This window comes from Vigna unguiculata, chromosome 4 (assembly GCF_037176805.1).
Source record: "Vigna unguiculata cultivar grain cowpea cultivar isolate G323 ecotype 2 chromosome 4, ASM3717680v1, whole genome shotgun sequence".
In the NCBI taxonomy this organism is placed as follows: Eukaryota; Viridiplantae; Streptophyta; class Magnoliopsida; order Fabales; family Fabaceae; genus Vigna; species Vigna unguiculata.
The window spans coordinates 2,268,029-2,284,561 of record NC_140795.1 but is presented as its reverse complement, the minus strand read 5'-3'; the positions used below and the strand labels follow the sequence as shown (position 1 = coordinate 2,284,561).

Genomic DNA, 16,533 nt, shown 5'->3' with positions numbered 1-16,533 from the left:
TATGCTAAATTCAGACTTGGACGGGCCTTGCTCGACGACCTATACGGATCGGGCAGGCCCGACGACCATAAGAGGTTAGGCGAGCCTAAAGATATGAACGGGCTAGGCGGGCCCAATGACCCGAATGGGCCCAACGATCCGAAAAATTCGAGTGAGCCCGATGACATGAACGGGGCAGGCAGGCCCAATGACCAGATGAGTCAGGTGGGCCCGAAGACTCGAACGGGCCAAACACGTTCGAAGATCCGAATAGGCCAAGCAGGCCCGATGACCTGAACGGGTCAAGCGGGCTTGAAGAACCGAACGGGTCAGGCGGACCCAAAGACCTGAAAGGGTCACGCGGACCCGAAGACCCGAACGAACCAGGCGGGACCACTGACGAAAACAGGTCAGGCAGCCCAAAGACCCGAACGGGTTAGGCAGGCCCAGAGACCCGAACGGACCCGACGACCCGGACGGGCCCGACGAACTGAACGGGCCCAAAGACCCGAATGGGGCGGACGACCTAGATGGGCCCGACGATCCGAACGAGCCTGACAACCTACACGGGCCTTACGATCTGGATGACACGACGAAACAAAGACTTGGACGGGCATTACGACCTAGACACTCCCTACGACCCGGACGGGCTCGACGACCCAAACGGGCCTGACGACCCAGACATGCCCGATGACCCAGATCGGTCCGATGACCCGGACAGGCATGACAACCTTGACGTACCCGACGACCCAGACGGGCCCACGACTCGAACGTGCCCGACTACCTGATTGGGCCGGACTGTTTGGACGGGTCTATCTAGGTCGTCTGGCTTGTCTGGCCCATCCGGGTTGTCGGACCCATTCGGGTTGTTCGGCCCGTTCGTGTCGTTGAGCCTGTTCGTGTTGTCGGGCCCGTCCGGGTTGTCTAGCCCGCCCAGGTCGTCGAGCCCGTTCGGGTCGTCGAGCCCATCTGGGTCGTCCGGGTCCTCGGGTCATCCGGGCCTTAATGACACAAGTTTTAAAAAATTCAATTTAAATTTCTTTTATAAAAAATGGATTCTGGATTTTGAACTAGATCCAAATATTTGGATTGGATTTAAATCTTGATCCAAATATTTGGATCTGGATTTTAAAAAAATCCAAACTACTTTTGCTAAAATTATGGATTTAGGTCAAAAATCTAATCCAATTATTTGGATCTAAAATAGATGTAGATTGGATCATTAAAAATCCAATCCATGCCCACCCCTAATTACCAACATATTTTCATAGTTACCCATGAAAAATGGTCGCCAATAATAAACAACTTTTTTTAGTGGATAAAATTTAAAAATCAATTAAAACAATTAAATTCTATGAAATTTAGGGGATTCAATTTCCATTTCCCCACTTGAAAATTAAAATAATCACACACACACACACACACACACACACATATATATATATATATATATATATATATATATATATATATATATATATATATATATATATATATATATATATATATATATATATATATATATAATGACTTTATATGGGGTAAGCTTCAAACTTTATTTAAACAAATATTAAATTAGAAAATATATTAATAATGAAATTTTTTCCTTTAATGTTTAGTGATAGAAGTAGATACACAACAAGAAAAAAGAACGAAATATCTGACAAAAAACTATAGCTAATGTCACTTGCAAGTGTTATATGCAGTAAAAACCACAAAGATATATCAATTATCCTCAGATTAAAAATTATATATCACTAATTTCATAAATAAACAATACTATATTGAATATTACATTGCATTGCATGCAATATAGCACAGAAACTTCAGGCAGAATTGGTGGAGAAAATAAATTAGAATGACAAACTTTATAATTTCACGTGACATTCAATATTTTGGAAGGAAAAGAAGAAAAACAGAAGTCGAACCACATATTATTATAATATTAAAATGACAAAATGTTAAAGATACTAACAAAAGAATTAAAAAGAAACAATTATATATATAAAATACTCTTATGCTCACAATTTTTAATAAGGAAACCTCTTTTAAAGTCTTTACATAATTTTATTCCACTCTGTTTTAGTTTTTGGGTGAGATTCAACTCCAACATTACTATCATAAGGAGCATGTCAGTTGAGCAGGTATGATGGGTTGCCACAGTTACATTGACGGTAGAATCTGTTCTCAGAAATGGCGAACACGTTTATGCTGCAGCGGTAATATTAAACATTCATTTGAGACATTACAACTACAACATAATTATGTTCACTGATTTTCTTAAAAGAATAACAGGTAAATTACTCAGACTGCAAGGAACTAGTGGTCCATTCTGCCACCAATGCAGGTATGGGAGAAGAAAGAACAGGTTTTGGGGGAATTTCTTGAGAATCCGTATTGCCTTCTAACATATCTATTACTGTACTCATAGTAGGTCTATCCTTCGGAAACGTTTGAATGCACCACAAACTAACCGCAATCATTCTCCTTTCTATCTCTTTTTCTTCTGTGCCTATCACACCATCACTTCTCAATTCTTGCTCTTGCTCCAGCTTTCGGTATATCCAATCTGGGAAGTATTCACTTGTTTGAGTGGCTTCTCCATTAACATTGTTCCTCACTCCCACTATCTCTAGCAGCATCATTCCATAGCTATACACATCAGATTTTTGTGAAACTCCACCAAAATGCTTGTTGCACACTTCTGGAGCTACATATCCTATTGTTCCTCTAGCATCTGAAACGGAAATAATGCTCCCTTTACCAGGACAAAGTTTTGCAAGCCCAAAATCTGATATCTTGGGACAAAAGTTCTCGTCTAAAAGAATGTTGTGTGGTTTTATGTCAAAATGTAGAATACGAGTGTTGCATCCCTTATGCAAGTACTCTAATCCTCTGGCTATCCCTTTTGCAATTTGCAACAGATTATCCCAACGCAAAGATGGAGTGCTTTCTAGTCCCTTACAACTGATAAACTTGTCAAGGGAACCATTAGGCATGAATTCATAAATAAGGGCTTTCTTCTTTCCTTCCAAACAGAATCCAATAAGTTGGACAATATTAACATGAGAAGTTCTACTGATGCTGGCAACCTCATTGATAAAGTCTTTGCCATTTCCTTTCGATGCCCTTAATATTTTTACAGCCACATGGTAACCATTGCGTAACTCTCCTTTGTATACAACACCAAACCCACCTTCACCCAGTTTAACTGTGAAGTTGTTGGTCATCTTCTTGACTTCTGAAAATCTGTATTTCTTTTGTGCTAGAGTTCCATGATCTTCTAAAAATACTTCAATATCTTGCTCATTAGTCATTTGAAATTTTAACTTTCCTGTTGATGACATATATTTTCTACAGCCTATTATGAGGCATACCACGAATACTCCCATTGTTACTCCGGTAAGAGCTGTTAATAGATATATATATATTAGAAGACTTAGGAAAATTAGGAAACATTTGAACTCCCTTTCAGAAATTAATACTTATTAGTTTAAAACGAGTATAAAAAGCAAAACCCAAGGAAATAAGAATTAGAAGAATGAAACTAATTTCCAATATTGGGAAACTCAACTATTTAGATATGATGAGAAGAAGAAAAAACAATAGTTAATTTTGTATTTGTTAATTTCAAACGTTATTTTCCAAACAAGATGTAAGGCTTAATTCATTATCAAAATCTTATCTAAAGTAGCATATTTCATCAACTTTAACTGGGAAAATGGAAAACATATTTATTCTTTCCAAAGCTTTCACAAAAGCTTTTTTGAAAACAAAAATCCAAACCCCTAGATTTTTAAGATTGGTATATGTGTGTGAGAGTGTGTGCGTATATGAAGCATAACGAACAATAGGTATGAAAGGAAATTTGATTATTACCTATGATGAGTTTCCTCAAATAACTTGATTTACCTACAACATCGAGGAAAAGTAGAAGGGGAGTAGTTAAAGGGATATATTATACAAAGAATAATGACATATATTGAAAGTAGAATGATTAATGTGACGTGATTTCTTTTAATCTGTTAGCACAAAAAGAAAGCAATAAAGAGTTGCAGAGAAAAGTTGAGGGATGATGTTAGTTTGGTTATTGACATGGTCAAAGCTGGAGAAAGGAAGTGAAGGTGTGAAAAAGGAACCATCTCCGAATGACTTGGAAAATTATGCAGTCAGCAACTCTTGCTTTTCTCAAACTTATCAGGTCAACCACGTTTTTCTCATCCAAACCTCGCAGAGATTATTCAGTAAATTTGTATAACAAATTTGAATTACAAAAACAGTTATTTTCATTATAAATTTATAATTATAATTGCCACCTTGAATCTGTACTGTTCACTATTGATCAAATCTTTAAAGCAACACCAGCTTTATCTTCGTTTAAACACTAGACCTGTATTTATTTGGGTTAAAACGTTATTTAAGTGGAACTACAAATATACTGCATTAAACAACTAGCTACTGCTATGAAGATGATAAGGTTATGGTGGATTTGGGAGGAAGGAATGCTGCTAACTAGAAAATGATTTTTCACTTGTTTGTGGTATTTATGAAGATATGATTTTTCAGCATCCTAAAGAATAAGATTACTGTAGAAGCACTTAATGAAAAGAAGAGAAGGAAGAAAACATACTGGGAGCATGTGGAGAGTCTGGTGGAGACAGTTTTACATAATATTGAGGGAAAAAGGGTATCAGTGTAAGTGTTGGTGCTGGAGACCTTGCAGCATCACTAGCTGCATATTTTGGGAAGAGGAGTGATAAGAAGAAAAGGGTGGTGATGATGATGGTAGAAAGAGGTGAAACGAGAGGAAGAGGCATAATAGAACTTGTGAGAGGCTTAGTTTGTTAGTGATGAAAAAGATGAAGCACGAAACAACAATCGACTCTTTATAAGTCAAACTAACTCTGAAGTTCCTAACTACATTGATGGCTATTAAAATAAATGATTGTGTTGAGGATATGGGACCAAACTTTGAAAACTCTCACTCTTCAATTTTAAAATATATTTAATTATTTACTTTTAATGTAAAAATAAAGTAACAATGCAAATTAATTATCCTTAAGTACACTACCACAACTTTTTAAGTAGGACTTATCCTTGCTGAAACAGAGAAACTGATTGTCATCAAATCCACCACTTTTCTCAGTACTCGCAATGTGCAGTCCAATTCAAAAGAAACCCCATCTTCAAAATCTCAATGTAATTCATTCTCAATAAGTCAGTGAAATTAACAGAAGCATTCATGCTAAATGGCGCATTAACCATAAACTGACACTCATTCAAGGAATAGTTTTTGTGCTCTAGTGCCTCCTTATGAAAAACCGCAAAAGAATAATGTGAAGCATTTTTAGCGCAATCTACTTTGTAAGTGGGGTGATCTAAGGGTTCTGTGGTACAGTTATAGAAGAAAGAGAGATTCCAGTTTTCTGAACTGTAGGTAAAGGGAGTATGATGAAAGGTGTAATTATATAAGGGAACAGGACAATTGTCCTCATAGGCAGCCATGTTGGCCACAGTAAAAGAGGAGTTAGAATAAGATATATCTTTCACTAGAAAATCATAACTAGGAGTTCTGAGAATTGGACTTTTGTCCATGCAAGTGATCTCAAAGTTGGGATAGCCACAAAATGATTCTTGTTCATAAGAAATCCAGAAAGGATACTTAATGGATGGGCCATTTCCACAGCTTTTTGGTGTGCAGGCCTTAAATTTTGGATTAGAAGATAGAACAGTGGTAGCAAAGAAGAATATTGTGGTAATAACACATAGTTGAGGCTTAATGTAATGGAAGGAGATTGGAAGGATCATTTGGTTCTGGGGATTTGAACAGAATGAAGAGGGGGAGAAGAGAAGAGTAATAGTGTGGAATCTAAGGCACAGGGGAAAGTTCAAAGTCGTTGGAAGGTGTGTACCATGGAAATTCTCACACGAAAACGTGCTAGCATTTTATAACGGGGTTTATGATTGAAGCTTGAAAAAATAGATGAAAACAAAAGATGAATATGAATTTTCTACTCGGTTTTGTTGAGTTGATATTCTGCTCTGTCTTCGAAATATGTTTGTGGACAATGATTTTGATATTTTGAAATATTTTTGTGAACAACGAATTTAATGTTCAACGACACTAAAAATTCACAAGAGAATCTTGACCAATTTTTCAAGTTAAGGGTATTTTTGTATTTTCACCACACATTAGAAAAAACCTTTAAATAACCATCAATTCTAAAAACAAAAGATAATTCATCATTATAATAATTGATTTAGATACTTTAGATACTTAAAATAATGGTATTATAAATAAAAAATTATAATTAATTTATATATTACACTTCGGTCATTTTAAATTTTTGATTACCAAAAAATTAGGGTTTAAAATGGCCATCAATAAATATTAGTGACAAAATTAATGATAAAAATCCAATTAAACTTATAATAAATTATTTATAAAAAAAATAATTTTTAAAACAATAAGTAAAATTAAAAAAATAAAATATATACATAAAATAGTTTTTTTAAATAAATGTTAAAGATAAAATAAAGTTTTTAAATAATGATTAAAGAGAATCTATTTATAAAATAAATAATTTTTAAAATAATAATTAAAAAAATCAAAAAGAATTTACGAACATAAAAGTGTACAAAACCCTCTTTTAAATTGTTTTTATTAGTGTCCGAGAATAATGATAAACAAAAATAAAATTGAAATTGGTGTTATTGCACTCTGTTTTTGTTTTTGGGTTCAGAACAATCGATGATGTACAAACAAAGGCAAAGGGCAAGCTTTATGGGAGTTGGTGGGAAAGAAACCATGGAGGAAGGATATAAGTCATTGTAAAAGAAATATGATAAGTGGGTGGTGGAGATGGAAGATGAGAGGATGGGGTTGGTCCAGTTGCATATGTTCCCAGACTGCACTCAATTTGTTGTGCTAATTTGGTCCTAATTGTTGGATAAAACAGAGGGAAAGCGGAAAAAAGAGGATAGAAGACTTACATGTTCACCATAATTATCTCTCCAGCAAGTTCCCTCACTTTCTCTGCATTTTGTGCAACCATCAGGAATAATACTATAGTTGACCTGAAACGCATGATTGAGAGCTTGTTCCAGAACTGAAGCTCCGTCATCAGTATCATTATAACGATCCAGAGGAGCCACAGCAGGCACGTGCAAACGTCCCTTGCAATAATCTTCAAGCTCTGGGTATGTGTAGAGCATAACATAGTCCTTGTATCCCTCCACAAAATAATAGAGAACATCCCCGCACTTAAATTTGCGTCTTGAAGGGAAATTTGTGATTGTAGGACAATGTTCAAATATGGTGATTTGATGCACAGGCGCGTTATACAGGAGCAGAGTGTTGTTGAAGTACTGGTAGCTGTGAAAAAAGTTTGGAGAACAGACATGATTGACAGGGGTGAGTTTCATGGTGCGAGTGGTGCTGTCCATATATTTCACTGTGAAATTTTGAGATTCAGTTGGAACCTTAATACTATCATAAGGAGCATGGCAGCTGAGCAGGGATGATGGGTGGGCGCTGCTACATTGAGAGGCTGGAATCTGTTCCCAGGGAGGATCGAAGACGGCGGAAATGCTTTTACTGCACAGGTATGACTGCTCACCACAAAGCTGTGGTGGCGGTGGTTGAGAGTGGGACGGTGGCAAACCGATGGACAACAACCAAGAGACGGTGAGTGCGAAGGCAAGAACGTGACTATGCTTATCATCCATTCTCACACTTGTTCTCACTTCCCTCCCAACCCTCTCTTACCAATTATGTGCGCACACACACACACACTCCTTCCACAAAACTACCTCCTTCTTTCCTCTTACTCCCTTCTTTACTCCCTAATTCAAACAATCAAGGCAAAATTACTTTTTTATTTTTTTTTTCTTTTAAAGTCAATGGTTATTTCAATAATATGTAGCTCATCTTTTATTATAAGATTCCACTGTATAAATATCTATAATATCGTATCATGTTAATATTTTCTTTTTAATTTCTTTTTAAAGTAGTATGTGTGTATTAGCACGAATATATTGGTCTGCGTCTCAATAACGCAGACTTCAATAGTTCGACCTATATACTATAAAAATTGTGAACAGAATGAAGGAAAAAAATGAAACGGAACTATTCTGACCAAACAACTCTTCCTAACAAGCAAACCAAATTATCAATTCCATTCCATATCTAGAATGTGAAATTCTAACCAGAGTGGATGAATAACTTGTTTGATTCCACCTTTCAGATATGATTTTATTTACACTTATTAAGAAGCTGGTGTTTATAACTCTGCGGCCTTTCGCATCCTTTATGTGATTTTTCAATTCTGGTATTTATAAAGATATGATTCTTACCGTCCACAAAAAATAAGATTATAGTAGGAGTAATTAATGAAAACAAGAGAAGGAAGAGCTATGCATATAAAATACTCTTATGCTTATAATTTTTAATAAGGAAACCTCTTTTAAATTCTTTACAAAATGTCATTCCACTCTGTTTTAGTTTTTGGGTGAGATTCAACTGGAACATTACTATCATAAGGAGCATGTCAGCTGAGCAGGTATGATGGATTGCCACAGTTACATTGACGGTACAATCTGTTCACAGAAATGGCACACACGCTTATGCTGCACCATTAATATTAAACATTCATTTGAGACATTACAACTACAACATAACTATGTTCACTGATTTTTTAAAAAAAAATAAGAGGTAAACTACCCAGACTGCAAAGAACTAGTGGTCCATTCTGCCACCAATCTAGTTGTGGGAGAAGAAAGAACAGGTTTTGGGGGTATTTCTTCAGAATTTATGTTGCCTTCTAACATATCTATTACTTTACTCATAGTTGGTCTATCCTTTGGAAACGTTTGAATGCACCACAAACTAACTGCAATCATTCTCCTTTCATTCTCTTTTTCTTCTGTGCCTATCACACCATCACTCCTCAATTCTTGGTCTTGCTCAAGCTTCCGGTATATCCAATCTGGGAAGTATTCACTCGTTTGAGTGGATTCTCCATTAACATTGTTTCTCACTCCCACTATTTCTAGCAGCATCATTCCATAGCTATACACATCAGATTTTTGTGAAACTCCACCAAAATGCTTGTTGCACACTTCTGGAGCTACATATCCTATTGTTCCTCTGGCATCTGAAACGGAAATAGTGCTCTCTTTACCAGGACAAAGTTTTGCAAGCCCAAAATCTGATATCTTGGGACAAAAGTTCTCGTCTAAAAGAATGTTGTGTGGTTTTATGTCAAAATGTAAAATACGAGTGTTGCATCCCTTGTGCAAGTACTCTAATCCTCTGGCTATCCCTTTTGCAATTTGCAACAGATTATCCCAACTCAAAGATGGAGTGCTTTCGAGTCCCTTAGAACTGATAAACTTGTCAAGGGAACCATTAGGCATGAATTCATAAATAAGAGCTTTCTTCTTTCCTTCCAAACAGAATCCAAGAAGTTGGACAACATTAACATGAGAGGTTCTACTGATGCTAGCAACCTCATTGATAAAGTCTTTTCCATTTCCTTTGGATGCCCTTAATATCTTTACAGCCACATGATAACCATTGCGTAACTCTCCTTTGTATACAACACCAAACCCACCTTCACCCAGTTTAACTGTGAAGTTGTTGGTCATTTTCTTGATTTCTGAAAAGTTGTATTTCTTTTGTGCCAGAGTTCCATGATCTCTTAAGAATATTTCAATATCTTGCTCATTAATCATTCGAAATTTTACCTTTTTTGTCGGTGACATACATTTTCTACAGCCTATTATGAGGCATATGATGAATATTCCCGTTGCCATTGCTGCACTTGCAACACCTGTTAATAAACAGATATATTAGAGGAGTTAGGAGTAAAGAAACATTTGACCTTCTAGAAATTAATGTTTATTAGTTTAATGAGCATGAAAAACGAAACCCAAAGAAATAGGAATTAGATCACTTAGGCTAATTTCCAATGCTTGGAAAATTCAACTATTTAAATATGATAAAAAAAAATGACACGGTAGTTAATTTTAAAAGGTTTTTTTCCAAACAAATGTTAAAGAGACGCAAAATATGTAAGGCTTAAAATCATCATCCAGATGATCTTATGTAAGTTAGTATGTTTCATGACCTTTATTTTAGAAAATAGAAAACAAATTTATATTTTCCAATTCTTTCATAAATGCTCTATGGGCTTAATTTATTATATCTTTGTTTTCTTTAAATACCATTTTATTTTTTTATTTAATTTTTGGACCATGATATTTTGACCCTTATAAATATTTACACCCTTCTTATACATCTAATAAAGTGCATGGCAATGAGTTCATCTTTATCTTTACCTTTTTGGCTCTCAAAAATTTTTGGGAGGCTATACCTAAGTGTTAGATTTACAGAGGGAGTTTTATTGAGAAGATATAAACATCAATGAGACAAGAACTCAATCACATAAGGTATTGACTTCACTCTCAACCCAAAACTTTATAGGTTTATGGGTCTTTATTCTTATATAGTGCTCTATTTTTTCATTTCTAGCCAATGTGAAACTTAAACTCACATTTGGATTTCTAACACTAGGTTAATATATTGACCAACTAATAACTTAACCATCGTGGATGAACTTTTCTATAATTTTTATGGGTTTTTGTCTAGGTCTCTCAAGATTTTTTATATCTTTTTTTTGTTTTCAAATATTTAAATTTTGACTTCTTGTTACACATAATAACTGCATACAAAAATTACTCTAATTTTATGAATTTAATAACACGCGTACTCATTTTCAGATTACTAATAAATAGTGAGTTTTACGAAATTCAACAACAGGTATACATATGAAACATAACAAAACAAAACAATATGTATGAAAGGAAATTTTATTATTACCTATGATGAGTTTCCTTCGTAAACTAAGGTTACCTACAACATTGAGCGAAAGCAAAACGCAAATGGTTAAAAGAAATATATACAAATATGACCAGCAAGTAAATCCAGAATAAGTGGATGATGGTTTGAGCACCAATTTTAAAAGTAAAACAAAAAAAAAAAGTGTAGAAACCGTTTCGTAATATTAATTCTTTAAAAATATGAAGAAGAAATCACCGCGTTGCTTATATTATAGCTGCTGCTATCACGATAGCGTTATATGGGAGGATTGAATTAAAAGTCTACTTTCAATCTGCAGTGTTTACTATTGATCCGTATCTTAAAGCAACACCTGTTTTTATCTTTGTTTAAACACAAGACATGTACTTATTTGAGTCCAAAAGTCTACAACACAATGAAAGTACTTGTCCAAAACTTTATTTAATTTGAGTTAGAAGCATACAAAATTATCCAACTACTTACTTCTATGAACCTTCAGATTTCATTTATCTAAACAGAACACTGACAAAATCCTTATAAAGAAAAATGAAGTGTAGATTGGTAAGTTGGGGTGGGTGGACATGGAAAATGAGTGAATGGGAGTAACAGTGGGTGGGTCCAGTTGCATATGTTCCCAGACTGCACTCAATTTGTCGAATAAAAAATGTGCTGACATGTAGCTGAGGATGGGAAGTGAGTAGGTAAAAAGAGGATATTGTGGGAATGTTAAGTAAGATATGAGAGGAGGGGAAGGAAAACTGAAAAAAGAGGATAGAAGACTTACTACCTTTGGTAGAACAGTTTTGATTTGGGCAATAGTAGTTGCATGAAACTACATGTTTATCATAACCATATCTCCAGCAATTTTCGTCACTTTCTCTGCATCTTGTGCAACTATCAGGAATAATACTATAGTTCACCTGAAACGCATCATTGAGAGCTTGTTCCAGAACTGCGGCTCCGTCATCACTATCATCATAACCATCCAGAGGAGCGGCAGCAGCCACATAGAAACTTCCCTTGCAATCCTTAAGCTGTGGGTATCTGTGGACCATCTCCTTTTTCGTGTATCCCTCAAAATAATACACATCATCCACGCACGTAAAGTTGCGTTTTGAAGGGAAATTTGGGATTCTAGGACAATGTTCGAATACGATGATGTTATGCACTGACGCGTTATACTGGACCAGAGTGTTGTTGAAGTTCTCGTAACTGTGAAAAAAGTAAGGAGAACAGACGTCGTTGACAGGGGGTTTCAGCATGACTTTCATGGTGTGAGAAGTGTAGTCGATATCCTTCACCGTCAAATTTTGATATTCATCATCACGGGTATTGCATATGAGCTGGGATGACGCATCGCCGCCGTTACATTGAGAGGCTGGATTCTGTCCCCAGAAAGGATCCAAGATGGCGGACACACTCATGCTGCACAAGTATGACTGCTGAGCACAAAGCGGTGGCAGTGGTGGTGGCGATGGCAGTGGCGGTGGCGGTGGCGGTGGCGGTGGCGGTGGCGGTGGCGGTGGCGGTGTCGGTGGCGGTGGCGGTGTCGGTGGCGGTGGCGGTGGCGGTTGAGAGTGAGAGTGTGGCAAAGCGATTAAGAACAACCAAGAGACGGTGAGTGCGAAGGCAAGGGGCGTGGTGTGGATGTGATTATGCTTTTCTTCCATTCTCACACTTCTTCTCACTTCCCTCCCAACCCTCTCTCTCCCATAAATCAAACCTATAGAACCTCTTCTTCTCACCACCATACCATTCCTCTCATTTTATCCACTCCCAGACAAAATACATTTTGGTAATCCCAAAACAAGACCCAGTCTCCCTCTTTCCCTTCCCCATTTCACACTCCACTCTTTTTCAACTCAATTTTACTAAATATTATATATCATTTATCCTCAGATTCAAAATTATATATCACTAATTTCGTAAACAAACACTACTACATTGAATATTACATTCACAGAAACTTCTGGCGGAATTGGTGGAGAAAATAAATTAGAATGACAAACTTTATAATTTCACCTGACATTCAATATTTGGAAGGAGAAGACGGAAAACAGAAGTCGAACCACATATTATTATAATATTAAAATGACAAAATGTTAAAGATACTAACAAAAGAATTAAAAAGAAACAATTATATATATAAAATACTCTCATGCTCATAATTTTTAATAAGGAAACCTCTTTTAAATTCTTTACATAATGTTATTCCACTCTGTTTTAGTTTTTGGGTGAGATTCAACTGCAACATTACTATTATAAGGAGCATGTCACCTGAGCAGGTATGATGGGTTGCCTAACTGAGACGGTGGAATCTGTTCTCAGAAATGGCGAACACGTTTATGCTGCAGCGGTAATATTAAACATTCATTTGAGACATTACAACTACAACATAATTATGTTCACTGATTTTCTTAAAAGAATAACAGGTAAATTACCCAGACTGCAAGGAACTAGTGGTCCATTCTGCCACCAATGCAGGTATGGGAGAAGAAAGAACAGGTTTTGGGGGTATTTCTTCAGAATCCGTATTGCCTTCTAACATATCTATTACTTTACTCATAGTAGGTCTATCCTTCGGAAACGTTTGAATGCACCACAAACTAACCGCAATCATTCTCCTTTCTATCTCTTTTTCTTCTGTGCCTATCACACCATCACTTCTCAATTCTTTCTCTTGCTCCAGCTTCCGGTATATCCAATCTGGGAAGTATTCACTTGTTTGAGTGGCTTCTCCATTAACATTGTTTCTCACTCCCACTATTTCTAGTAGCATCATTCCATAGCTATACACATCAGATTTCTGTGAAACTCCACCAAAATGCTTGTTGCACACTTCTGGAGCTACATATCCTATTGTTCCTCTAGCATCTGAAACGGAAATAATGCTCCCTTTACCAGGACAAAGTTTTGCAAGCCCAAAATCTGATATCTTGGGACAAAAGTTCTCGTCTAAAAGAATGTTGTGTGGTTTTATGTCAAAATGTAGAATACGAGTGTTGCATCCCTTATGCAAGTACTCTAATCCTCTGGCTATCCCTTTTGCAATTTGCAACAGATTATCCCAACTCAAAGATGCAGTGCTTTCTAGTTCCTTACAACCGATAAACTTGTCAAGGGAACCATTAGGCATGAATTCATAAATAAGAGCTTTCTTCTTTCCTTCCAAACAGAATCCAAGAAGTTGGACAACATTAACATGTGAAGTTCTACTGATGCTGGCAACCTCATTGATAAAGTCTTTGCCATTTCCTTTCGATGCACTTAATATTTTTACAGCCACATGGTAACCATTGCGTAACTCTCCTTTGTATACAACACCAAACCCACCTTCACCCAATTTAACTGTGAAGTTGTTGGTCATCTTCTTGACTTCTGAAAATCTGTATTTCTTTTGTGCTAGAGTTCCATGATCTTCTAAAAATACTTCAATATCTTGCTCATTAGTCATTTGAAATTTTAACTTTCCTGTTGATGACATATATTTTCTACAGCCTATTATGAGGCATACCACGAATACCCCCATTGTTGCTCCGGTAAGAGCTGTTAATAGATAGAAGACTTAGGAAAATTAGGAAACATTTGAACTCCCTTTCAGAAATTAATATTTATTAGTTTAAGACGAGTATAAAAAACAAAACCCAAAGAAATAAGAATTAGAAAACTGAAGCTAATTTCCAATATCGGGAAACTCAACTATTTAGATATGATGAGAAGAAAAAAAAACAATAGTTAATTTTGTATGTGTTAATTTCAAACGTTATTTTCCAAACAAGATGTAGGGCTTAATTCATTATCAAAATCTTATCTAAAGTAGCATATTTCATCAACTTTAACTGGGAAAATGGAAAACATATTTATTCTTTCCAAAGCTTTCACAAAAGCTTTTTTGAAAACAAAAGTCAAAACCCCTAGATTTTTAAGATTGGTATATGTTAAGATGCCTTGAATGTTATGTTGTCCCTTCATCTTCCTTACTTCATATATTTATGATATAGTTATGGGTTGTAATGAGGTTTAAAGGGGCTGTTATTTTTACTCTTTTATAAGGCTAAAAGGCATCTGTATCATGTATCTCTCTATCATTATTCAGAAATAAGAAACTCTTGAACTGCCCCGTGGACGTAGGTCACATTGACTGAACCACGTAAATTTGTGTGTCTTCTTTTTCTCTTAATCTGTTTCTTTTCATTCTGTCATAACAAGTGGTATCAGAGCTCTAGGTTACACTAGGGACCTACTCTGGAGAAACGCAATGTCTTCGTACAAATTCGATATTGATAAATTCAATGGATCGAATGATTTCACTTTGTGGAAATTGAAGATGAAGGCGGTTCTGGTGCATCAGGGGTGCGCTGCAGCACTAGAGGGTGCAGATCAATTACCAGCGACTATGACAGATGATGCGAAGAACTTGATGTTGGAAAAAGCACACAGTTTGATTCTCTTGAGTTTGACTGATGAAGTTCTGAGAGAGATGGGTGAAGAGAAAACAGTTGCAGGGATGTGGACGATGTTGGAAGATAAATTCCAGAAAAAATCTCTAACCAATCGGTTATATCAGAAACAACGTCTCTATACGTTGCAGATGTCTGAGAATATATCTGTGAGAGATCATCTTGATAACTTTAATCGAGTTATCTTGGATCTACAGAGTATTGGAGTTAAAATTGATGATGAGGATCAAGCTATTATTTTGTTATGTTCTCTGCCGAAATCATATGAAAATTTTATTGATACTATGTTGTATGGCAGGGATAGTATTACTGTCAACAACGTGAAAGAAAGTTTGCAATCTAAAGAACTGAAGAGAAGAGTCTCTAGTTCCAATGGGGATGATGCAGGCTTGATAGTTAGCAGAGGCAGAAGCATGGAAAGAGGAAATAGTAGCAAGGGTCATACGCGCAGTAATTCACTTTCAAAGTCAAAGAAAGTGAGATGTTACAAGTGCAAAGAGGTGGGGCACATAAGGAAGAATTGTCCACAACTGAAGAAAGAAAGAAATAATAATGCCAGAGCAACTGTTGCTCGTTCTAGTGCAGTTGTCTCAGGTGAGAGCTCAGATGAAGGAGATGGCGGAGATGTTTTGACGGTCAGCACTATTGGTTCTACTGATACATGGGTCATGGATACCGTTGCTTCTTATCACATGACTTTTAATAAGGAGTTGTTCAGTTCATTTAAAGAATGGAATGGCAGTGTAAAGTTGGGTGATGATGAGGAGCTTGGTGTGAAAGGAAGTGGCACTGTGCAGATAAAAATGTATGATGGCATTGTTAGAACATTTGATGCTTGGTATGTTCCTGGCTTGCGAAAGAACCTGATCTCTGTTGGTACCTTAGACAAACAAGGGTACATTTTTTCAGGAAAAGATGGACAAATTACAGTTTCCAAAGGTGCTCTGGTTGTCATGAAAGGAAAGCTACAACATGGAATTTATGTTATGCTTGGCCATTCCTTTCAGGGAACGCGGTGTCTGTATCCCATTCCTTAGAGCAACATGTTGATAATACAGAATTATGGCATCGTAGATTGGGTCATATGAGTGAACGTGGTCTTGCTGTGTTAAGTAAACAAGGATTGTTGGGTGGAGCGGTGACAGGGAAATTGAAATTTTGTGAATCTTGTGTTATGGGTAAAAAACGCAGGCTGAAATTTTGTCACGGTAAGCACACTTCAACTGAAAAATT

The 16,533-nt window shown here is 36.4% G+C and overlaps 3 protein-coding genes and 1 pseudogene across 4 annotated transcripts; all 4 read right to left on the bottom strand.

Moving 5' to 3' along the window:
• Positions 1-2,011: 2,011 nt before the first annotated feature.
• Positions 2,012-7,078, bottom strand: LOC114181927 (LEAF RUST 10 DISEASE-RESISTANCE LOCUS RECEPTOR-LIKE PROTEIN KINASE-like 2.5). Of its 2 annotated transcripts, none has more exons than XM_085672579.1 (3): positions 6,973-7,078; positions 3,859-3,891; positions 2,012-3,388 (listed from the first exon to the last, which is right to left on the bottom strand). In XM_085672579.1, the coding sequence occupies exon 3, from the start codon at positions 3,369-3,371 to the stop codon at positions 2,280-2,282; it is 1,092 nt and encodes a 363-aa protein (XP_085528705.1). In that variant the 5' UTR covers positions 3,372-3,388; positions 3,859-3,891; positions 6,973-7,078; the 3' UTR covers positions 2,012-2,279. The 2 variants fall into 2 exon arrangements, with proteins under 2 accessions (XP_085528705.1, XP_027924405.2); XM_028068604.2 differs by lacking the exon at positions 6,973-7,078 and adding an exon at positions 4,610-6,077.
• On the bottom strand, positions 6,832-7,737 carry LOC146886627 (uncharacterized). Its single transcript, XM_085672580.1, has one exon. It carries the CDS (start codon positions 7,705-7,707, stop codon positions 6,919-6,921), a length of 789 nt encoding a protein of 262 aa, XP_085528706.1. The 5' UTR covers positions 7,708-7,737; the 3' UTR covers positions 6,832-6,918.
• A 946-nt stretch (positions 7,738-8,683) lies between these two features.
• Positions 8,684-12,687, bottom strand: LOC146886626 (LEAF RUST 10 DISEASE-RESISTANCE LOCUS RECEPTOR-LIKE PROTEIN KINASE-like 2.3). Its single transcript, XM_085672573.1, has 3 exons — positions 11,628-12,687; positions 10,862-10,894; positions 8,684-9,812 (listed from the first exon to the last, which is right to left on the bottom strand). Exons 1-3 carry the CDS (start codon positions 12,589-12,591, stop codon positions 8,698-8,700), a joined length of 2,112 nt encoding a protein of 703 aa, XP_085528699.1. The 5' UTR covers positions 12,592-12,687; the 3' UTR covers positions 8,684-8,697.
• Positions 12,688-13,057: 370 nt separating this feature from the next.
• On the bottom strand, positions 13,058-14,390 carry LOC146886625 (LEAF RUST 10 DISEASE-RESISTANCE LOCUS RECEPTOR-LIKE PROTEIN KINASE-like 2.5 pseudogene; annotated as a pseudogene).
• Positions 14,391-16,533: the final 2,143 nt, after the last annotated feature.

Bases quoted from the DNA above. Each gene is read 5' to 3' on its own strand.
- LOC114181927 (XM_028068604.2), bottom strand. From the start codon at position 4,796: ATGCCTCTTCCTCTCGTTTCACCTCTTTCTACCATCATCATCACCACC. The intron at 3,892-4,609 runs GTATGTTTTCTT...TCGATGTTGTAG, and splicing joins AGACTCTCCACATGCTCCCA to GTAAATCAAGTTATTTGAGG. The intron at 3,389-3,858 runs GTAATAATCAAA...ATCTATTAACAG, and splicing joins TTTGAGGAAACTCATCATAG to CTCTTACCGGAGTAACAATG.
- LOC146886627 (XM_085672580.1), bottom strand. From the start codon at position 7,707: ATGGATGATAAGCATAGTCACGTTCTTGCCTTCGCACTCACCGTCTCT.
- LOC146886626 (XM_085672573.1), bottom strand. From the start codon at position 12,591: ATGGTGGTGAGAAGAAGAGGTTCTATAGGTTTGATTTATGGGAGAGAG. The intron at 10,895-11,627 runs GTAGTAAGTCTT...TCAATGTTGTAG, and splicing joins TCAAAACTGTTCTACCAAAG to GTAACCTTAGTTTACGAAGG. The intron at 9,813-10,861 runs GTAATAATAAAA...GTTTATTAACAG, and splicing joins ACGAAGGAAACTCATCATAG to GTGTTGCAAGTGCAGCAATG.